This window comes from Panulirus ornatus, chromosome 16 (assembly GCF_036320965.1).
Source record: "Panulirus ornatus isolate Po-2019 chromosome 16, ASM3632096v1, whole genome shotgun sequence".
Classification (NCBI taxonomy): domain Eukaryota; kingdom Metazoa; phylum Arthropoda; class Malacostraca; order Decapoda; family Palinuridae; genus Panulirus; species Panulirus ornatus.
The window spans coordinates 19,734,848-19,760,329 of NC_092239.1; the positions used below are offsets into that span (position 1 = coordinate 19,734,848).

General features: G+C 42.3%; 1 protein-coding gene across 5 annotated transcripts in view; it reads left to right on the plus strand.

Moving 5' to 3' along the window:
* The window catches only part of Dpp10 (Dipeptidyl peptidase 10), a 788,027-nt gene that overhangs the window by 443,217 nt on the left and 319,328 nt on the right, over positions 1-25,482 (plus strand). For all 5 annotated transcript variants that reach the window (XM_071671396.1, XM_071671390.1, XM_071671391.1 and 2 more), the window contains exon 3: positions 21,494-21,588. In XM_071671396.1, the coding sequence (XP_071527497.1) occupies positions 21,494-21,588 (95 nt within the window). The remainder of the gene's footprint in view (positions 1-21,493; positions 21,589-25,482) is intronic.

Sequence of the window (25,482 nt, forward strand, 5' to 3'; positions counted from 1 at the left end):
CACGCCCTCGGAACCTCACAGTCAGAGAGCAGCGGATGAAGGGATGAATAATTATACATGTCCGTACAGGATGTAGGGAAGCTATGTAGCTAGGCATTCAGTGTTGTGTATAAGGCTTGTGAAGTGACGTATCTGTATTGTATCCAAATTCCCAGAGATAGGAATGATTAACGTTGCCCTCAGCAGGAATTACAGCCAGCATTTTATAGATAATGGAAGGAATTATTTGTGCAATGACGCAGTGTAGAGCACCGTCCATAGTGTTAAGCTGCATATGTATACCGTGCATAGCATTTCCAGTACAGCAGACTATGCCCGACGCAGAGCATATTTGGTTTCGTAGTTTGTGAGCATTGCAGATGGCAAGAAATGCCTTGTTTAGAAGACTGCAGATATGACAACGCATATCCATTGTAGGGCATTGTGTATACTTGGTGCAGAGAACTGTGGGTATAGCAACTGGTTTAATTTGTAGAGCAACATGAGTATTCGTATTGTGGTTCGTATACCGTGTAACCCTGGCAGAAACTGTGTACAGCAAGCAGTACTCGATAATGACGTGAGAAAACCGTAAATAGCTTTCCCTCGCAGTGGATGGTGGGTGTGGCAACATAGCGTGTGTGCTAGCATAGCGTGTACGCTGAACAGAGCATTGTGGGTACAGCTGATAACAGAATCGACCCCGTACCTAGTGCTGCGGGCGTAAGAGAATGTACGCCGTGCAGAGCACTGTGGATATAAGAGCCTTTTCCTGTGCATAGCATTTTGCATTTCACAGCTTGTACAGCGCGCACAGCACTGTCAAAATAGTTCGTAACTCGCGCATATAACATCTTGTACTCCATGCACAGCACTGTGAGTATAAGAGCTTTTCCCCCGTACATAACAGTGTGGGTATGAAGGCTTGTATTCAGTAAGAACCACTGTGGGTGTAGTAACGTGTCGCCCCTTACGAAGCATGGCGTGTCCTCACCGTACGTACGTACGCCCCGTGTAAGTTCCTCTTTAACGCGACGCGCTTCCCGTCGCTCTCCCGAACCCAACAACAGACGTGCCAGTCCTGGGCCGTGGCGGAACCCTCCCTAAATCATACAATGTGCTCATTTGAGGGCCAAAACCAACCACCTTGTTCAGGTGTTTGCCACGGTAGGCTGCATCGTTCTCCCGTGATGGTCTCATGTTCATACGTTAAGCTTAGTTCAATTCGCTGGAAAAACACGTGGTGACTTACGCGTCGCGCAGGACCCCGTCGTTCACCTGGGGTCGTCCCTAGATCATGTATTATGCACAGTTCAGGGAATCGACAAAAACGTGGTGAATTATGCGCCACATGGGGCCCCGTCATTCTCAAGGAATTCCCAAACTTTGAATTATGCGCAGTTTAGGGCACTGGCCAAAACTGATGAGTTATGCGCCGAGCAGGGCCCCGTCGTTCACCCGCTGCTGGAGTACGATGACAAGTGTCCTGAGTACGATAGTTCAGACTTTCCCTCTCCTCCTCCCTCCCTGAAAGGATGGCATTGTTCCCTTGCTGGCAGTGATAAAGGTAGCAGTACCATGACAGTGAACCATTTTAGAACTATGACTGAAATTCTCGCGTACGAGCCCATTGCGAGGATATATTTCCCGCTCACATCGAACAATGGCCTCTTGACACTGTAAAGTCAACAGTGGGCAGGTTCTTTGATATAAAGAGTTTGTCATTGTGTTTGTACGGTGGCATTTGAGAGCCCTTTAACCAGTGTGGTTGGACTGATAACAGGAATGAGTAATTTGTTTAACATAATCATATGATATGATTGGTTAAGCACTTAAACACACACATAAACATTCTCGAATATATATATATATATATATATATATATATATATATATATATATATATATATATATATATATATATATATATATATATATGTTTCATTACATATTCGCCATTTCCCGCTTTGGCGAGGTAGCGTTAAGAAGAGAGGACTGAGCCTTAGAGGGAATATCCTCACTTGGCCCCCTTCTCTGTTCCTTCTTTTGGAAAATTAAAAAGGGGAGGGGGAGGATTTCCAGCCACCCACTCCCTCCCCTTTTAGTCGACTTCTACGACACGCAGGGAATACGTGGGAAGTATTCTTTTTCCCCTATCCCTAGGGATAATATATATATATATATATATATATATATATATATATATATATATATATATATATATATATATATATATATATATATATTTTTTATACTTTGTCGCTGTCTCCCGCGTTTGCGAGGTAGCGCAAGGAAACAGACGAAAGAAATGGCCCAACCCACCCCCATACACATGTATATACATACGTCCACACACGCAAATATACATACCTACACAGCTTTCCATGGTTTACCCCAGACGCTTCACTTGCCTTGATTCAATCCACTGACAGCACGTCAACCCCGGTATACCACATCGCTCCAATTCACTCTATTCCTTGCCCTCCTTTCACCCTCCTGCATGTTCAGGCCCCGATCACACAAAATCTTTTTCACTCCATCTTTCCACCTCCAATTTGGTCTCCCTCTTCTCCTTGCTCCCTCCACCTCCGACACATATATCCTCTTGGTCAATCTTTCCTCACTCATCCTCTCCATGTGCCCAAACCACTTCAAAACACCCTCTTCTGCTCTCACAACCACGCTCTTTTTATTTCCACACATCTCTCTTACCCTTACGTTACTCACTCGATCAAACCACCTCACACCACACATTGTCCTCAAACATCTCATTTCCAGCACATCCATCCTCCTGCGCACAACTCTATCCATAGCCCACGCCTCGCAACCATACAACATTGTTGGAACCACTATTCCTTCAAACATACCCATTTTTGCTTTCCGAGATAATGTTCTCGACTTCCACACATTCTTCAAGGCTCCCAGAATTTTCGCCCCCTCCCCCACCCTATGATCCACTTCCGCTTCCATGGTTCCATCCGCTGCCAGATCCACTCCCAGATATCTAAAACACTTCACTTCCTCCAGTTTTTCTCCATTCAAACTTACCTCCCAATTGACTTGACCCTCAACCCTACTGTACCTAATAACCTTGCTCTTATTCACATTTACTCTTAACTTTCTTCTTCCACACACTTTACCAAACTCAGTCACCAGCTTCTGCAGTTTCTCACATGAATCAGCCACCAGCGCTGTATCATCAGCGAACAACAACTGACTCACTTCCCAAGCTCTCTCATCCCCAACATATATATATATATATATATATATATATATATATATATATATATATATATATATATATATATATATATATATATTACGTGGGAAGTATTCTTTCTCCCCTATCCCTGGGGAGAGGGGAGAAAGAATATTTCCCACGTATTCCCTGCGTGTCGTAGAAGGCGACTAAAAGGGAAGGGAGCAGGGGGCTGGAAATCCTCCCCTCTCGTTTTTTTTAATTTTCCAAAAGAAGGGACAGAGAAGGGGGCCATTTGAGGATATTCCCTCAAAGGTCCAGTCCTTTGTTCTTAACGCAACCTCGCTAATGCGGGAAATGGCGAATAGTATGAAAGAAAGAAAAGAATATATATATATATATATATATATATATATATATATATATATATATATATATGTATATATATATATATCATACAAACCTCCAGCAGCCAGGATCGAACCCGGGACCCCTGTGTAACAGGCGGGATTGCTACCGCTAGGATATAGGCCCATAGCCTAGCGGTAGCATTCCCGCCTGTTACACAGGGGTCACGAGTTCGATCCTGGCTGTTGGAGGTTTGTGTTTTATGAAGGTGCGCGTTCCTAGGCACTTTGTTCGTATATATATATATATATATATATATATATATATATATATATATATATATATATATATATATATATATATATATATATATATATTTTTTTTTTTTTTTTTTCATACCATTCGCCATCTCCCGCATTAGCGAGGTTGCGTTAAGAACAGAGGACTGGACCTTTGAGGGAATATCCTCATCTGGCCCCCTTCTCTGTCCCTTCTTTTGGGAAATAAAAAAAAAAAAAAACGAGAGGGGAGGATTTCCAGCCCCCGCTCCGGTCCCTTTTAGTCACCTTCTACGACACGCAGGGAATACGTGGGAAGTATTCTTTCTCCTCTATCCCCAGGGATGATATATTTATATATATATATATATATATATATATATATATATATATATATATATATATATATATATATATATATATATATTCCCAAATATACATATTTGAGATATACATAAGTATACTTATGTAAGTAGGAGAGATGGCCAGAGAGCGTTATTGGATTACGTGTTAATTGACAGGCGCGCGAAAGAGAGACTTTTGGATGTTAATGTGCTGATAGGTGCAACTGGAGGGATGTCTGATCATTATCTTGTGGAGGCTAAGGTGAAGATTTGTATGGGTTTTCAGAAAAGAAGAGTGAATGTTGGGGTGAAGAGGGTGGTGAGAGTAAGTGAGCTTGGGAAGGAGACTTGTGTGAGGAAGTACCAGGAGAGACTGAGTACAGAATGGAAAAAGGTGAGAACAATGGAAGTAAGGGTAGTGGGGGAGGAATGGGATGTATTTAGGGAATCAGTGATGGATTGCGCAAAAGATGCTTGTGGCATGAGAAGAGTGGGAGGTGGGTTGATTAGAAAGGGTAGTGAGTGGTGGGATGAAGAAGTAAGAGTATTAGTGAAAGAGAAGAGAGAGGCGTTTGGACGATTTTTGCAGGGAAAAAATGAAATTGAGTGGGAGACGTATAAAAGAAAGAGACAGGAGGTCAAGAGAAAGGTGCAAGAGGTGAATAAAAGGGCAAATGAGAGTTGGGGTGAGAGAGTATCATTAAATTTTAGGGAGAATAAAAAGATGTTCTGGAAGGAGGTAAATAAAGTGCGTAAGACAAGGGAGCAAATGGGAACTTCAGTGAAGGGCGCAAATGGGGAGGTGATAACAAGTAGTGGTGATGTGAGAAGGAGATGGAGTGAGTATTTTGAAGGTTTGTTGAATGTGTTTGATGATAGAGTGGCAGATATAGGGTGTTTTGGTCGAGGTGGTGTGCAAAGTGCGAGGGTTAGGGAAAATGAGTTGGTAAACAGAGAAGAGGTAGTAAAAGCTTTGCGGAAGATGAAAGCCGGCAAGGCAGCAGGTTTGGATGGTATTGCAGTGGAATTTATTAAAAAAGGGGGTGACTGTATTGTTGACTGGTTGGTAAGGTTATTTAATGTAATGTATGACCATGGTGATGCTGAGTATTGGCGGAATGCGTGTAAACATAGTGCATTGTACAAAGGCCAAAGGGACAAGAGGGAGTGCTCAAAGTACAGAGGTATAAGTTTGTTAGTATTCCTTGGCAATGTAAGGGAGGGTAGTGGGATTGAGAGGGTGAAGCATGTACAGACATCAGATTGGGGAAAGAGCAGTGTGGTTTCAGAAGTGATACATGATGTTGAACCACAGGTGATACATGATGGTTGAACCACAGATGATGAAATGATGGTTGAACCACAGATGATACAAGATGGTTGAACCACAGATGATGCATGATGATTGAACCACAGATGATGCATGATGATTGAACCACAGATGATACAAGATGGTTGAACCACAGATGATACATGAAGGTTGAACCACATATGATGCATGATGGTTGAACACAGATGATACATGAAGGTTGAACCACAGATGATACATGATGGATGAACCACAGGTGATACATGAGGTTGAACCACAGATGATGAAATGATGGTTGAACCACATGATACATGATGGTTGAACCACAGGTGATACATGATGGTTGTACCACAGATGATACATGATGTTGTACCACAGATGATACATGATGGTTGAACCACATGATACATGATAGGTTGAACCACAGGCGATACATGATGGTTGAACCACAGGTGATACATGATGTTGAACCACAGGTGATACAAGATGGTTGAACCACAGTGATACATGATGTTGTACCACAGATGATACAAGATGGTTGAACCACAGATGATGCATGATGATTGAACCACAGATGAAACATGATGGTTGAACACAGATGATACATGATGGATGAACCACAGATGATAAAATGATGGTTGAACCACATATGATGCATGATGGTTGAACACAGATGATACATGAGGTTGAACCACAGGCGATACATGATGGTTGAACCACAGATGATAAAATGATGGTTGAACCACAGGTGATACATATGGTTGAACCACAGATATACATGATGGTTGAACCACAGATGAAACATGATGGTTGAACACAGATGATACATGATGGTTGAACCACAGGCGATACATGATGGTTGAACACAGATGATACATGATGTTGAACCACAGATGAAACATGATGGTTGAACCACAGATGATAAAATGATGGTTGAACCACAGATGAATACATGATGGTTGAACCACAATGATACATGATGGTTGAACCACAGGCGATACATGATGGTTGACCACAGATGATACATATGGTTGAACCACAGATGATACATGATGGATGAACCACAGATGATAAAATGAATGGTTGAACCACATGATAACATGATGGTTGAACACAGGTGATACATGATGGTTGTAACCACAGATGATACATGATGTTGAACCACAGATGATAAAATGATGGTTGAACACAGATGATACATGATGGTTGAACCACAGTGATACATGATGGTTGAACCACATATGATGCATGATGTTGAACCACAGATGATACTGATGGTTGAACCACAGATGATACATGATGGTTGAACCACAGGTGATACATGATGGTTGAACCACATGATACATGATGGTTGAACCACAGGTGATACATGATGGTTGAACCACAGATGATACATGATGGTTGAACCACAGGTGATACATGATGGTTGAACCACATGATACATGATGGTTGAACCACAGATGATACATGATGGTTGAACCACAGTGATACATGATGGTTGTACCACAGATGATACATGATGGTTGAACCACAGGCGATACATGATGGTTGAACCACAGATGATGCATGATGATTGAACCACAGATGATACATGATGGTTGAACCACAGATGATACATGATGGTTGTACCACAGATGATACATAATGGTTGAACCACAGATGATACATGATGGTTGAACCACAGATGATACATGATGGTTGAACCACAGATGATACATGATGGTTGAACCACAGGTGATACATGATGGTTGAACCACAGATGATACATGATGGTTGTACCACAGATGATACATGATGGTTGAACCACAGGTGATACATGATGGTTGTACCACAGATGATACATGATGGTTGAACCACAGGTGATACATGATGGTTGTACCACAGATGATACATGATGGTTGTACCACAGATGATACATGATGGTTGAACCACAGGCGATACATGATGGTTGAACCACATGATACATGATGGTTGAACCACAGGCGATACATAATGGTTGAACCACAGATGATAAAATGATGGTTGAACCACAGGTGATACATGATGGTTGAACCACAGATGATAAAATGATGGTTGAACCACAGGCGATACATGATGGTTGAACCACAGATGATACATGATGGTTGAACCACAGGCGATACATGATGGTTGAACCACAGATGATAAAATTATGGTTGAACCACAGATGATAAAATGATGGTTGAACCACAGGCGATACATGATGGTTGAACCACAGATGATACATGATGGTTGAACCACAGGCGATACATGATGGTTGAACCACAGATGATAAAATGATGGTTGAACCACAGGCGATACATGATGGTTGAACCACATGATACATGATGGTTGAACCACAGGCGATACATAATGGTTGAACCACAGATGATAAAATGATGGTTGAACCACAGGTGATACATGATGGTTGAACCACAGGTGATACATGATGGTTGAACCACAGGCGATACATAATGGTTGAACCACAGATGATACATGATGGTTGAACCACAGATGATACATGATGGTTGAACCACATATGATGCATGATGGTTGAACCACAGGTGATACATGATGGTTGAACAACAGATGATACATGATGGTTGTACCACAGATGATACATGATGGTTGAACCACAGGTGATACATGATGGTTGAACCACAGGTGATACATGATGGTTGAACCACAGATGATACATGATGGTTGAACCACATATGATGCATGATGGTTGAACCACAGGTGATACATGATGGTTGAACAACAGATGATACATGATGGTTGAACCACAGATGATACATGATACATATCCGTGTCATTGTCAATGTTGTCTGTGTTACTTTACAACCCTGTACACAGAGGGCGCCTGAGCCGCAGTGTACCTTCCCAAAAAGCTAGTAGTAAGCCACAGAACCTCAACCTTTGACCTACGACCCTGACCCTTGACCTAAAATAAATAGCGGGATTAGTACGTGTTAAGTTGTATAATGATGATAATTCGTTGTTGTATAACATGCACTCAACTGTTTTGTTCTTGATGGCCGAAGGTGACTATTGTACGCTTGGGTTTGGTATTTTGACTCACAGTGAACACTTTGACCTGAAACACCGATAATTTAACCTTTGACCCAAAAGTGAATTTGCCCATTTGAATTGTAGTGGTGAGTCTGTCTTCCACCTCAAACTGGGGGAACTTGATCTTTAACCTTAAAGTTAATTTGACATTTTGTCTGAAACAGCTCATCTGACATTTGAACCTAAAACAACAAAATTAAACTTGGCCTACATCGGTGAACTTGATCTTTGCTCTAAAAGATGAACTTGATCTTTGACCTATAAAGCGGGGAGCCTTACCTCTGACCTGAAACAGTGAACTTGACCTTTGACCTCAAACATTGTTCTTCATAATGAGGGTGAATGTCTTGCACGAGAGATTATAGACTCCTACCTGAACGCGTTGGCAGATGATGCCAAAATCATGTGAGAGACAGAAGGCGAGGAGGAGTACAAGAGATTACAAGGGAACCTAGAAAGCCACCAGAGTTAGTTGCCAGAGTGAACATAAAGTAATAAGGATGGAACACAGGAAAAGAGATGCAGGGATCTGTGTGTGAGTGAGAGATTTGTGAGTATATATCGTGCCCAACCCGTAGTTCAACTGTCTGCTGGTAAATATTTGAACAACACTTAAGCACATGGTTAACATGATATTCAGCAAGCTGGTCACATTCTACATTCCCAGGTTTGCTCACCACACTTAAAGAAACGCAAAGAACTAATGGAGAAGGTCCAGAGGTGGGCAACAAAGACATCACCAGAATTATGATGTTTGAATAACAAGGGAAGGCTATTGGCCAGAAGTTTGCCTAGTGTTGACTGGTGGATGGATCACAACCTTTCCGATATTCAAACCAACTTAATGACGTAGATTGAGAATAGTTCTTCCAAAGATGCAGGTTGTGATAACCAGAAGCCATGACGTTAAGCAGAAAACTTGCCAGAAAAGTTGTAAGGAAGTATTGTAATAGTATAGGAATGGTGGATGAATGGGATACAGTGTGTTATGTAAAAGTGGTTTTGGACATCACTTTGTGGACAATATAAAAAGTTCAAGAAATGGTGCCCCACTAGTGTAGAATTCCCTCTCTGTACAATACAGAGAAGGAATCACACACACACACACACACACACACACACACACACACACACACACACACACACACACACACACACTGATAATGGGGATGTCAGTTATAGAAAGAATGGGAGAATTTGGATTCTTGTTGTGATGGGGAGTCATGGCGACAAGTTTTGATGACGTATTCAGGAAATCTTCCTGCACCAGCATGTCACGCAACATACTAGATGAGGGACTGATACACCATCATTATTAGACCTTATCTTGTTGGATGTTGAGAACATTATATACGATACGTCAGTTGAAGAAGTGGAAAGTTGAAAGAAATGGTCAAGTAACGCTCAAGTTTGAAAAAGTGGATATTTATGGAGTAGAGGTGAGACGTGAAATGAATGGAAGATGTAATGGTGGAAACTACGCAAACCTCAATAATTTCTATAATAACGTTGATTGGGAAATGGAATTCAGTAGCCAGGAACCAGGGCTTTGTGGTGAGAGGCTATGTAAAATATATAATGAAGGAGTAGAGGCATGGATACCTCATACCTCCAACACAGAGGAACTGGTAAGGAAGACGAAAGCATGGTTGAATGAAAGATGTCATAAGCAAAGGAGCTTCGAGATGAGCAGTGGTGATGATATAGACATCACTCCAGCCAGCTAGCACGAGAAAGGTAAAAGAAAGCACGGAATGAGTATAGAACGATAAGAAAAGAGGAACAGACGAGTATACCAGGATAAGGAAAGAGGAATAAAGAAACTTTGAAAAGAATGTTGTAGACAAGGCAGCTGAAAATTTACCCTGTTCTATAAATTTATCAGGAGCCAGTTGTCAGTAAAAGGAACAGCTAATCACGTTAAGGGATTCAGAGAAAAATGCTGCAGATGATGTAAGGTGGAAGACACTGTGTCCCCAGAACCATTAGTGTGGAATGGGAAAGAGCTCCTGGAAATCGTTGAGATATCCAGGAAAAATATCAACGGAATTCTAAAAAGACTTGACCCATGCAAGGCTCATGGTCCTGACGATAGACCACTTGAATTACTTTGCATAATGCCACTGGAGAAAGGCATAGTGCCAAGGGAATGGAAAAAGGCAAACGTCGTACTTATATATGTATATATAAGAAAGGGGACCGGGAAGTGGCGCTTGAACTACATAATGGCCTCACTAACGAGTGTTGTGTGTACGGTCCTGGAGAAGATTATTAGAGAGCAAGTGGATGGATGACTGCACAGGAGAAATTACATAAGTATGAGACAACATGGTTGTAGGGTAAGGCCGTCATGTGTAACAAACCTCTTAGAGTTTCACGAGAGAATGAGCTCTGTCTTGGGCAACGGGGAAGGCTGGGTGGACTGTCTGTATCTGGACTGCCAGAAGGCATTTGACACTGTACCAGATAGGGTGCTGAGAATTAAGGTGGATCACTAAGCAAGAATAAGTATGAAACTCCGTCGTTGGATAGAAGAGTATCTCACTGGGAGGGAACAAAGGACGCAATTCAGAGGAGCCTTTTCCAAATGGGTCGAGATGTTCACTGGAGTGCCGCAGGGTTCGGTTATGGGACAATGACTCTTCTTGATCCATGCTAATGACTTGGCTGAGAATGTTTGCTGATGATACACAGGTCTTGTTGGAAGTGAAAAGCGAGGGGGATTGCATCAGCTTACAAGAGGAGCTAAATAGACTCCAAAACTGGTCTGAAACGTGGTTGATGAAATCCAGCCGTAGTAAATGTAAAGCAACGAGTATGAGACAAAGGGAAAGGCGGCCTCAGTATGAGTATTACCCAGCAGGAAACAAGTTTCAAGATTCTATATGTGAAATGGACTCGAGAGATGACATCGTCTCCAACCTGTCGCCAGAGTCCCATGTTGGGAAATAGCTATTAGGAGACAAACTGACTGCAGGCAGACATCAGATAGCTTTCAAGTTTATGTATATATATATATATATATATATATATATATATATATATATATATATATATATATATATATATATATGTATATATATATATATATATATCAAGCTATTCATATGCATACATTAGGCCAAAAGTAGAATAAGTATCCTAGATTTGGTCACCGCACCTGTAAAAGCAAAATGAACTCATAGAGAAGACCCAGAGGAGGGCAACAAAGATGGTACCAGAATTAAGAGAGCTAAGCTATAGTGAAAGGCTGCTGGCTTACATTTTCCCACTGGTTTGAGAGATGTGGGAATAGCGCAACCAGAGGACATTACGTGAAATTAAGGAAGAAACTTGGAAGTAAGGATGGAAAGAAATGCATTTATATGTTAATTGTGTTGGATGAATGTATCAGCATGATTGTGGAAATGGTTAATGGGGACAGCATACATAGATTCACGACGTTGTATGATGGAAGAGAGTGTTCAAGAGATGGGGCACCATTAATGTAAAACTTCTCCGTGCAATGCGAACTGGTAATTACACACACACACACACACACACACACATAAAGGACTCTTTTAAGTTGTAAATTAAACCTGGACGAGGAAAAACATGGTATCAAAAGTAGCCGTGACCGTAATGTGATTCCGGGAGGCTTCCATGGCAACCTCTTCTTGGAATCGAACCTGAGTCTCTTCGCTCGTAGCTGCACTCCAGGCCGTCTGACTGAGATCTAGGGAGTATGGTGTTGACCTCTTTCTCAACCCTCTCCTAACTCCTCTCTCTCTCTCTCTCTCTCTCTCTCTCTCTCTCTCTCTCTCTCTCTCTCTCTCTCTCTCTCTCTCTCTCTCTCTCTCTCTCTCTCTCTCCTTTTGGAAAGGGATTAGTGTGTTTTAATATATATATATATATATATATATATATATATATATATATATATATATATATATATATATATATATATATATATATATATATATATTGCTTTTTCGCTGTTTCCCGTGTTAGGAAGGTAGCGCAAGAAACTGACGAAAGAATGGCCCAACCCACCCACATACGCATGTATATACATACACGTCCACATACGCAAATATACATACCTATACATCTCAACGTATACATATATATACACACGCAGACATATACATATATACACATGTACATAATTCATACTGTCTGCCTTTATTCATTCCCATCGCCACCTCGCCACACATGGAATAACAACCCCCTCCCCCCTCATGTGTGCGAGGTAGCGCTAGGAAAAGACAACAAAGGCCCCATTCGTTCACACTCAATCTCTAGCTGTCATGTAATAATGCACCGAAACCAAAGCTCCCTTTCCACATCCAGGCCCCACACAACTTTCCATGGTTTGCCACAGACGCTTCACATGTGCTGGTTCAATCCATTGACAGCACGTCGACCCCGGTATACTACATCATTCTAATTCACTCTACTCCTTGCACGCCTTTCACCCTCTTGCATGTTTAGGCCCCAATCACTCAAAATCTTTTTCACTTCATCTTTCCACCTCCAATTTGGTCTCCCACTTCTCCTCCTTCCCTCCACCTCTGACACATATATCCTCTTTGTCAATCTTTCCCTACTCATTCTCTCCATGTGACCAAACCATTTCAAAACTCCCTCTTCTGCTCTCTCAACCACACACTTTTTATTACCACACATTTCTCTTACTCTATTATTACTTACTCGATCAAACCACCTTACACCACATAATGTCCTCAATTTCCAGCACATCCACCCTCCTGCGCACAACTCTATCTATAGCCCACGCCTCGCAACCATACAACATTGTTGGAACCACTATTCCTTCAAACATACCCATTTTTGCTTTCCGAGATAATGTTTTCGACTTCCACACATTCTTCAAGGCTGCCAGAATTTCCGCCCCTCCCCACCCTATGATTCACTTCCGCTTCCATGGTTCCATCCGCTGCCAAATCCACTCCCAGATATCTAAAACACTTCACTTCCTCCAGTTTTTCTCCATTCAGACTTACGTCCCAATTGACTTGACCCTCAACCCTACTGTATCTAATAACCTTGCTCTTATTCACATTTACTCTCAACTTTCTTCTTTCACACACTTTATCAAACTCAGTCACCAGCTTCTGCAGTTTCTCACTTGAATCAGCCACCAGCGCTGTATCATCAGCGAACAACAATTGACTCACTTCCCAAGCTCTCTCATCCACAACAGACTGCATACTTGCCCTTCTTTCCAAAACTCTTGCATTCACCTCCCTAACAGTCCCATCCATAAACAAATTAAACAACCATGGAGACATCACATACCCCTGCCGCAAACCTACATTCACTGAGAACCAATCACTTTCCTCTCTTCCTACACGTACACTTGCCTTACATCCTCGATAAAAACTATTCACTGCTTCTAACAAAATGCCTCCCACACCATATATTCTTAATACCTTCCACAAAGCATCTCTATCAACTCTATCATATTCCATCTCCAGATCCATAAATGCTACATACAAATCCATTTGCTTTTCTAACTATTTCTCATATACATTCCTCAAAGCAAACACCTGATCCACACATCCTCTACCACTTCTGAAACCACACTGCTCTTCCCCAATCTGATGCTCTGTACATGCCTTCACCCTCTCAATCAATACCCTCCCATATAATTTACCAGGAATACTCAACAGACTTATACCTCTGTAATTTGAGCACTCAGCTTTGTCCCCCTTGCCTTTGTACAATGGCACTATGCAAGCATTCCGCCAATCCTCAGGCACCTCACCATGAATCATACATACATTGAATAACCTTACCAACCAGTCAACAATACAGTCACCCCCTTTTTTAATAAATTCCACTGCAGTACCATCCAAACCCGCTGCCTTGCCGGCTTTCATCTTCCGCAAAGCTTTTACTACCTCTTCTCTGTTTACCAAATCATTTTCCCTAACCCTCTCACTTTGCACACCACCTCATCCAAAACACCCTATATCTGCCACTCTATCATCAAACACATTCAGCAAACCTTCAAAATACTCACTCCATCTCCTTCTCACATCACCACTACTTGTTATCACCTCCCCATTAGCCCCCTTCACTGAAGTTCCCATTTGTTCCCTTGTCTTACGCACTTTATTTACCTCCTTCCAAAAATCTTTTTATTTTCCCTAAAATTGAATGATACTCTCTCACCCTAACTCTCATTTGCCCTCTTTTTCACCTCTTGCACCTTTCTCTTGACCTCCTGCCTCTTTCTTTTATACATCTCCCACTCATATGCATTATTTTCCTTGCAAAAATCGTCCAAATGCCTATCTCTTCTCTTTCACTAATAATCTTACTTCTTCATCCCACCACTCACTACCCTTTCTAATCTGCCCACCTCCCACGCTTCTCATGCCACAAGTATCTTTTGCGCAAGCCATCACGGCTTCCCTAAATACATCCCATTTCTCACCCACTCCCCTTACATCCTTTATCTCACCTTTTTCCATTCTGTACTCTGTCTCTCCTGGTACTTCCTCATACAAGTCTCCTTCCCAAGCTCACTTACTCTCACCACTCTCTTCCCACCAACATATATATATATATATATATATATATATATATATATATATATATATATATATATTTATATTTTTTTTTATTATACTTTGTCGCTGTCTCCCGCGTTTGCGAGGTAGCGCAAGGAAACAGACGAAAGAAATGGCCCAACCCCCCCCGCCATACACATGTATATACATACGTCCACACACGCAAATATACATACCTACACAGCTTTCCATGGTTTACCCCAGACGCTTCACATGCCCTGCTTCAATCCACTGACAGCACGTCAACCCCGGTATACCACATCGCTCCAATTCACTCTATTCCTTGCCCTCCTTTCACCCTCCTGCATGTTCAGGCCCCGATCACACAAAATCTTTTTCACTCCATCTTTCCACCTTCAATTTGGTCTCCCTCTTCTCCTTGTTCCCTCCACCTCCGACACATATATCCTCTTGGTCAATCTTTCCTCACTCATCCTCTCCATGTGCCCAAACCACTTCAAAACACCCTCTTCTGCTCTCTCAACCACGCTCTTTTTATTTCCACACATCTCTCTTACCCTTACGTTACTCACTCGATCAAACCACCTCACACCACACATTGTCCTCAAACATCTCATTCCAGCACATCCATCCTCCTGCGCACAACTCTATCCATAGCCCACGCCTCGCAACCATACAACATTGTTGGAACCACTATTCCTTCAAACATACCCATTTTTGCTTTCCGAGATAATGTTCTCGACTTCCACACATTCTTCAAGGCTCCCAGGATTTTCGCCCCTCCCCACCCTATGATTCACTTCCGCTTCCATGGTTCCATCCGCTGCCAGATCCACTCCCAGATATCTAAAACACTTCACTTCCTCCAGTTTTTCTCCATTCAGACTTACGTCCCAATTGACTTGACCCTCAACCCTACTGTATCTAATAACCTTGCTCTTATTCACATTTACTCTCAACTTTCTTCTTTCACACACTTTATCAAACTCAGTCACCAGCTTCTGCAGTTTCTCACCTGAATCAGCCACCAGCGCTGTATCATCAGCGAACAACAACTGACTCACTTCCCAAGCTCTCTCATCCACAACAGACTGCATACTTGCCCCTCTTTCCAAAACTCTTGCATTCACCTCCCTAACAGTCCCCATCCATAAACAAATTAAACAACCATGGAGACATCACATACCCCTGCCGCAAACCTACATTCACTGAGAACCAATCACTTTCCTCTCTTCCTACACGTACACTTGCCTTACATCCTCGATAAAAACTATTCACTGCTTCTAACAAAATGCCTCCCACACCATATATTCTTAATACCTTCCACAAAGCATCTCTATCAACTCTATCATATTCCATCTCCAGATCCATAAATGCTACATACAAATCCATTTGCTTTTCTAACTATTTCTCATATACATTCCTCAAAGCAAACACCTGATCCACACATCCTCTACCACTTCTGAAACCACACTGCTCTTCCCCAATCTGATGCTCTGTACATGCCTTCACCCTCTCAATCAATACCCTCCCATATAATTTACCAGGAATACTCAACAGACTTATACCTCTGTAATTTGAGCACTCAGCTTTGTCCCCCTTGCCTTTGTACAATGGCACTATGCAAGCATTCCGCCAATCCTCAGGCACCTCACCATGAATCATACATACATTGAATAACCTTACCAACCAGTCAACAATACAGTCACCCCCTTTTTTAATAAATTCCACTGCAGTACCATCCAAACCCGCTGCCTTGCCGGCTTTCATCTTCCGCAAAGCTTTTACTACCTCTTCTCTGTTTACCAAATCATTTTCCCTAACCCTCTCACTTTGCACACCACCTCATCCAAAACACCCTATATCTGCCACTCTATCATCAAACACATTCAGCAAACCTTCAAAATACTCACTCCATCTCCTTCTCACATCACCACTACTTGTTATCACCTCCCCATTAGCCCCCTTCACTGAAGTTCCCATTTGTTCCCTTGTCTTACGCACTTTATTTACCTCCTTCCAAAAATCTTTTTATTTTCCCTAAAATTGAATGATACTCTCTCACCCTAACTCTCATTTGCCCTCTTTTTCACCTCTTGCACCTTTCTCTTGACCTCCTGCCTCTTTCTTTTATACATCTCCCACTCATATGCATTATTTTCCTTGCAAAAATCGTCCAAATGCCTATCTCTTCTCTTTCACTAATAATCTTACTTCTTCCTCCCACCACTCACTACCCTTTCTAATCTGCCCACCTCCCACGCTTCTCATGCCACAAGTATCTTTTGCGCAAGCCATCACGGCTTCCCTAAATACATCCCATTTCTCACCCACTCCCCTTACATCCTTTATCTCACCTTTTTCCATTCTGTACTCAGTCTCTCCTGGTACTTCCTCATACAAGTCTCCTTCCCAAGCTCACTTACTCTCACCACTCTCTTCCCACCAACATATATATATATATATATATATATATATATATATATATATATATATATATATTTATATTTTTTTTTATTATACTTTGTCGCTGTCTCCCGCGTTTGCGAGGTAGCGCAAGGAAACAGACGAAAGAAATGGCCCAACCCCCCCCCCATACACATGTATATACATACGTCCACACACTCAAATATACATACCTACACAGCTTTCCATGGTTTACCCCAGACGCTTCACATGCCCTGCTTCAATCCACTGACAGCACGTCAACCCCGGTATACCACATCGCTCCAATTCACTCTATTCCTTGCCCTCCTTTCACCCTCCTGCATGTTCAGGCCTCGATCACACAAAATCTTTTTCACTCCATCTTTCCACTTCCAATTTGGTCTCCCTCTTCTCCTTGTTCCCTCCACCTCCGACACATATATCCTCTTGGTCAATCTTTCCTCACTCATCCTCTCCATGTGCCCAAACCACTTCAAAACACCCTCTTCTGCTCTCTCAACCACGCTCTTTTTATTTCCACACATCTCTCTTACCCTTACGTTACTCACTCGATCAAACCACCTCACACCACACATTGTCCTCAAACATCTCATTTCCAGCACATCCATCCTCCTGCGCACAACTCTATCCATAGCCCACGCCTCGCAACCATACAACATTGTTAGAACCACTATTCCTTCAAACATACCCATTTTTGCTTTCCGAGATAATGTTCTCGACTTCCACACATTCTTCAAGGCCCCCAGGATTTTCGCCCCCTCCCCCACCCTATGATCCACTTCCGCTTCCATGGTTCCATCCGCTGCCAGATCCACTCCCAGATATCTAAAACACTTCACTTCCTCCAGTTTTTCTCCATTCAAACTCACCTCCCAATTGACTTGACCCTCAACCCTACTGTACCTAATAACCTTGCTCTTATTCACATTTACTCTTAACTTTCTTCTTCCACACACTTTTCCAAACTCAGTCACCAGCTTCTGCAGTTTCTCATATGAATCAGCCACCAGCGCTGTATCATCAGCGAACAACAACTGACTCACTTCCCAAGCTCTCTCATCCCCAACAGACTTCATACTTGCCCCTCTTTCCAAAACCTTTGCATTTACCTTCCTAACAACCCCATCCATAAACAAATTAAACAACCATGGAGACATCACACACCCCTGCCGCAAACCTACATTCACTGTATATATATATATTTCTTTTTCTTTTCAAACTATTCGCCATTTCTCGCATTAGCGAGGTAGCGTTAAGAACAGAGAACTGTGCCTTTGAGGGAAATCCTCACCTGGCCCCTTCTCTGTTCCTTCTTTTGGAAAATTAAAATATATATATATATATATATATATATATATATATATTTTTTTAATTTTCCAAAAGAAGGAACAGAGAAGGGGGCCAGGTGAGGATTATATATATACATGTATATATACATGTATATATATATATATATATATATATATATATATATATATATATATATATATATATATATATATACATATGATATATATATATATATATATATATATATATATATATATATATATATATATATATATATATATATATATATATATTATCCCTGGGGATAGGGGAGAAAGAATACTTCCCACGTATTCCCTGCGTGTCGTAGAAGGCGACTAAAAGGGGAGGGAGCGGGGGGCTGGAAATCCTCCTCTCTCGTTTTTTTTTTAATTTTCCAAAAGAAGGAACAGAGAATTGGGCCAGGTGAGGGTATTCCCTCAAAGGCCCAGTTCTCTGTTCTTAACGCTACCTCGCTAATGCGGGAAATGGCGAATAGTTTGAAAGAAAGAAAGAATATATATATATATATATATATATATATATATATATATATATATATATATATATATATATATATATATATATATATATATATATATATATATTTGAGGACATCTCCATCTCCTTCTCACATCACCACTACTTGTTATCACCTCCCCATTAGCCCCCTTCACTGAAGTTCCCATTTGTTCCCTTGTCTTACGCACTTTATTTACCTCCTTCCAAAACATCTTTTTATTTATGAGAAGGAGATGGAGTGAGTATTTTGAGGGTTTGCTGAATGTGTTTGATGATAGAGTGGCAGATATAGGGTGTTTTGGTCGAGATGGTGTGCAAAGTGAGAGGGTTAGGGAAAATGATTTGGTAAACAGAGAAGAGGTAGTAAAAGCTTTGCGAAAGATGAAAGCCGGCAAGGCAGCGAGTTTGGATGGTATTGCAGTGGAATTTATTAAAAAAGGTGGTGACTGTATTGTTGACTGGTTGGTAATATATATATATATATATATATATATATATATATATATATATATATATATATATATATATATATATATATATATATGTATTTGAGGACAATATGTGGTGTTAGGTTGTTTGATCGAGTAAGTAATGTAAGGGTAAGAGAGATGTGTGGAAATAAAAAGAGTGTGGTTGAGATAGCAGAAGAGGGTGTTTTGAAATGGTTTGGTCACATGGAGAGAATGAGTGAGGAAAGGTTGACCAAGAGGATATATGTGTCAGAGGTGGAGGGAACGAGGAGAAGTAGGAGACCAAATTGGAGGTGGAAAGATGGAGTGAAAAAGATTTTGAGTGATCGGGGCCTGGATATGCAGGAGGGCGAAAGGCGTGCAAGGAATAGAGTGAATTGGAATGATGTGGTATACCTGGGTCGACGTGCTGTCAATGGATTGAACCACGGCGTGTGAAGCGTCTGGGGTAAACCATGGAAAGTTGTGTGGGGCCTGGATGTGGAAAGGGAGCTGTGGTTTCGGTGCATTATTTCATGACAGCTAGAGTCTGAGTGTGAACGAATGGGGCCTTTGGTGTCTTTTCCTAGCGCTACCTCGCACACATGAGGGGGAAGGGGGTTGTTATTCCATGTGTGGCGTGGTGGCGATGGGAACAAATAAAGGCAGATCGTATGAATTATGTACATGTGTATATATGTATATGTCTGTGTGTGTATATATATGTGTACATTGAGATGTATAGGTATGTATATATGCGTGTGTGGACGTGTATGTATATGCATGTGTATGTGGGCGGGTTGGGCCATTCTTTCTTCTGTTTCCTTGCGCTACCTCGCTAACGCGGGAGACAGCGACAAAGCAAAATAAATGCATAATGAATAAAGAAATAAATGAATAAATAAATAAATAAATAAATGAATAAATAAATATATATATATATATATATATATATATATATATATATATATATATATATATATATATATATATATATAATGAAATGTATGTATATTATTCTTTCCGTGGTATGTATTTTCTCTTCAAACGTTAAATTACTGTTTAATTTCATATGTATCTATTCAATGTCCTGCAATAGTCTAACTTATCAAGTTATTGATTGATATTTTAATGTACTTCAGAAACATTTGATGGTTATTTTTTCCAGTGTGTGTGAAGTTCATATTTTGAGAATGAAAGAAAAAAAAGTTTTGATATTTGTTTATCTAGACTTTCTTATCTCCGTGGTATAGTGAAGTGTTAGTCGCATGTTTGTGGTGTTGACCCTATATGGCCCTAGTGTCTCGCTACTGGCCCTGAATGACTCAGTTATCCCTGAATGACCCTAGTGTTCTTAAATGTTGACCATAAGTGAATCTAGTGTCCCTTTCTGTCTAGCTGTTCATCCTGGATGATCATATGGTCTCTGAACGGCCCTAGAGTGTCTGCTTGTTGACCCTAACTGACCTTAGTGTTCATAAATGACCCTAGTCTCCCGGTTGACCTCTCCCTCACTGGCCCGAGTGACCCGGAATGACCCAGGTCTTGCTGTTGTTAGCCCTCAATGACCCTTACTTTAGTCTCACTGAGTGACTTGTGTCCATCAGTGACCTTAAACTCTTTCTGTTGAACTTGAGTGACCCTGAATGACCCCTAGCCTCTCTCTGTTGACCCTGAATGACCCCAGCCTCTCGCCCACAGACAACGAGCTGGTGTTCCGGGACCCGTCCGGCGGGCTGTCCATCTTCGACGCGGAGTCGCTTACCTCGCGGGTCCTCGTCTCCAACATCACCTTCGTGAGTCCCACTCCCTCACCTGCCTCCCTTACTCATCTGTCTGCCAGCTTCCTTTACTCACCTGCCTGCCAGGCGAGCTTACTCACCTGCCTACTTGGCTAGCTTACACACCTGCCTGCCAGGCAGGCTTACTCATCTGCCTACTAGGCGAGCATATTCATCTGCTTGTCTGGTTTGTGTATTCGCTTGCCTAGCTGGTTTACTCACCTGCTTTCCAGACGTGCTTACTCATCTGCCTGCTATACGTTCTTACTCACCTGTCTGCCAGGCAAACTTACTCACCTGCCTGTCAGGGGAGCTCACTCTCGTGCTCGCCAGACGTACATATTCAACTGGCAGCCTGGTTAGCTTACTCATCTGCTCTCTAGTTTACTTACCTGTCTCCCTGGTGAGCCTACTCCCCTATCTGCAAGGTGAGCTTACTCACCCGCTTGCATGGCATGCTTACTCATCCGCCTGCTTGTCTTGCTTGCTTACTCACCATCCTGCCTGTCTTGCGTGCTTACTCACCTACCTGCCTGCCTGGCGAGCTTACTCACCTGTCTGCTAGGCGTCCACACTTACTTGTCAGCCTGGCTAGCTTACTCACCTGCCCGGGTGGCGAACTCATCTGCCTTGAAGGCGTTCTTACTCACCTGCCTACCAGACACTCTTACTCACCTGCCTGAATGGCTAACTTACTCACGTGCCTTCCAGGCGTGCTTACTCACCTGCCAGTCAGGCGACCTTACCTGCTTGCCAGGCGAGCTGACTCACCTGCCCGGCATTAATCATGTGCCGGGATTAACTCACCTGCCTGGCTTATTCCTATGCCCAGATAACTGTGTCATGTGACTCACTCAAGTGCCAAGGTTTCTCTCAACCATTACTTAAGTACACACACGCTGTCCTGGTGTCGCCTTACCTTTCTTCCAGAGGCACAGCAGCTTCTTGGCTCGCCCTAGTGTCTTAGCTTTAGAATATATGTTTTCTGTATATACGTAGACGAGGCATTTCAGTGAGAGTATGGGTGAAGGGCACATACCCAGGGGTAGGTGGAGGCAGGTACAGGGCATATAGTGGGTATACACAGTGGGTACACACAGTGTGTGCAGTATATGGATACAGGAGGGTGAAAGGTGGGCCCGAGTGGGACCCAGGGGCCCAAGGGGTCCTCCTCGCGTCGTGGGGGGAGGGGGGTCTGGGATACATCAAACACATGATATATATTACAAGATGGGATGTTATGCTCACACCAACGTACGTAGCAGTCGCTGCCTCGCTCCTTGTCTCTTACTGTAACTTGCTCAAGTATTATGATGTGTGTGGCATCGTCTTAGTAGACTTACTTAAGGTCTCATGTCTATCTGACCTTACTCTAGTTCTCATCTCATACTACTCCCTGCCTTACTCTAGTTCTCATCTCATACTACTCCCTGCCTTACTCCAGTTCTCATCTCATACTACTCCCTGGCCTTACTCCAGTTCTCATCTCATACTACTCCCTGGCCTTACTCTAGTTCTCATCTCATACTACTCCCTGGCCTTACTCTAGTTCTCATCTCATACTACTCCCTGGCCTTACTCTAGTTCTCATCTCATACTACTCCCTGGCCTTACTCTAGTTCTCATCTCATACTACTCCCTGGCCTTACTCTAGTTCTTATCTCATACTACTCCCTGGCCTTACTCTAGTTCTCATCTCATACTACTCCCTGCCTTACTCTAGTTCTCATCTCATACGACTCCCTGCCTTACTCTAGTTCTCATATCATACTACTCCCTGCCTTACTCTAGTTCTCATCTCATACTACTCCCTGGCCTTACTCTAGTTCTCATCTCATACTACTCCCTGCCTTACTCTAGTTCTCATCTCATACTACTCCCTGGCCTTACTCTAGTTCTCATCTCATACTACTCCCTGGCCTTACTCTAGTTCTCATCCATACTACTCCCTGCCTTACTCTAGTTCTCATCTCATACTACTCCCTGCCTTACTCTAGTTCTCATCTCATACTACTCCCTGCCTTACTGTAGTTCTCATACTACTCCCTGGCCTTACTCTAGTTCTCATCCATACTACTCCCTGCCTTACTCTAGTTCTCATACTACTCCCTGGCCTTACTCTAGTTCTCATCTCATACTACTCCCTGGCCTTACTCTAGTTCTCATCCATACTACTCCCTGCCTTACTCTAGTTCTCATCTCATACTACTCCCTGCCTTACTCTAGTTCTCATCTCATACTACTCCCTGCCTTACTCTAGTTCTCATACTACTCCCTGGCCTTACTCTAGTTCTCATCCATACTACTCCCTGCCTTACTCTAGTTCTCATACTACTCCCTGGCCTTACTCTAGTTCTCATCTCATACTACTTCCTGGCCTTACTCTAGTTCTCATCTCATACTACTCCCTGCCTTACTCTAGTTCTCATCTCATACTACTCCCTGGCCTTACTCTAGTTCTCATCTCATACTACTTCCTGGCCTTACTCTAGTTCTCATCTCATACTACTTCCTGGCCTTACTCTAGTTCTCATCTCATACTACTCCCTGGCCTTACTCTAGTTCTCATCTCATACTACTCCCTGCCTTACTCTAGTTCTCATCTCATACTACTCCCTGGCCTTACTCTAGTTCTCATCTCATACTACTCCCTGGCCTTACTCTAGTTCTCATCCATACTACTCCCTGCCTTACTCTAGTTCTCATACTACTCCCTGGCCTTACTCTAGTTCTCATCTCATACTACTCCCTGCCTTACTCTAGTTCTCATCTCATACTACTCCCTGCCTTACTCTAGTTCTCATCTCATACTACTCCCTGGCCTTACTCTAGTTCTCATCTCATACTACTTCCTGGCCTTACTCTAGTTCTCATCTCATACTACTTCCTGGCCTTACTCTAGTTCTCATCTCATACTACTCCCTGGCCTTACTCTAGTTCTCATCTCATACTACTTCCTGGCCTTACTCTAGTTCTCATCTCATACTACTCCCTGCCTTACTCTAGTTCTCATCTCATACTACTCCCTGCCTTACTCTAGTTCTCATACTACTCCCTGGCCTTACTCTAGTTCTCATCTCATACTACTCCCTGGCCTTACTCTAGTTCTCATCTCATACTACTCCCTGGCCTTACTCTAGTTCTCATCTCATACTACTTCCTGGCCTTACTCTAGTTCTCATCTCATACTACTTCCTGGCCTTACTCTAGTTCTCATCTCATACTACTCCCTGGCCTTACTCTAGTTCTCATCTCATACTACTTCCTGGCCTTACTCTAGTTCTCATCTCATACTACTCCCTGCCTTACTCTAGTTCTCATCTCATACTACTCCCTGCCTTACTCTAGTTCTCATACTACTCCCTGGCCTTACTCTAGTTCTCATCTCATACTACTCCCTGCCTTACTCTAGTTCTCATCTCATACTACTCCCTGGCCTTACTCTGATTTATAAGTTCTCATTTCTTGGCTTCTGCTGGCCAGCGATCGTATTCTGATCAATTGCATACTCTTGTCTCTCACATACTCTACTCTCTGACTTACTTCATTCTCAAGATTACTCTATTTTCTGTCTTACTACATTCTGTGGCTTACTGCATTCTTAGACTTACTTCATTCTCTGACTTACTCTGGTCTGTGGCTTACTCTACTTTCTGGCTCGTTCTGCCTTTCTGATGTTTATAATGATTATGTGTCAATGTATATTGATGATGATCAAGGATCATTCTGTCTGTCTCTGTCTGTCTGTCTGTCTGTCTCTCTCTCTCTCTCTCTCTCTCTCTCTCTCTCTCTCTCTCTCTCTCTCTCTCTCTCTCTCTCTCTCTCTCTCTCTCTCAAGCCAGTAGTAAGTAACGCGGTGTACACACATCCATTATTTAAGATGGGAAGAACGGAGAGCAGATGAAGTGT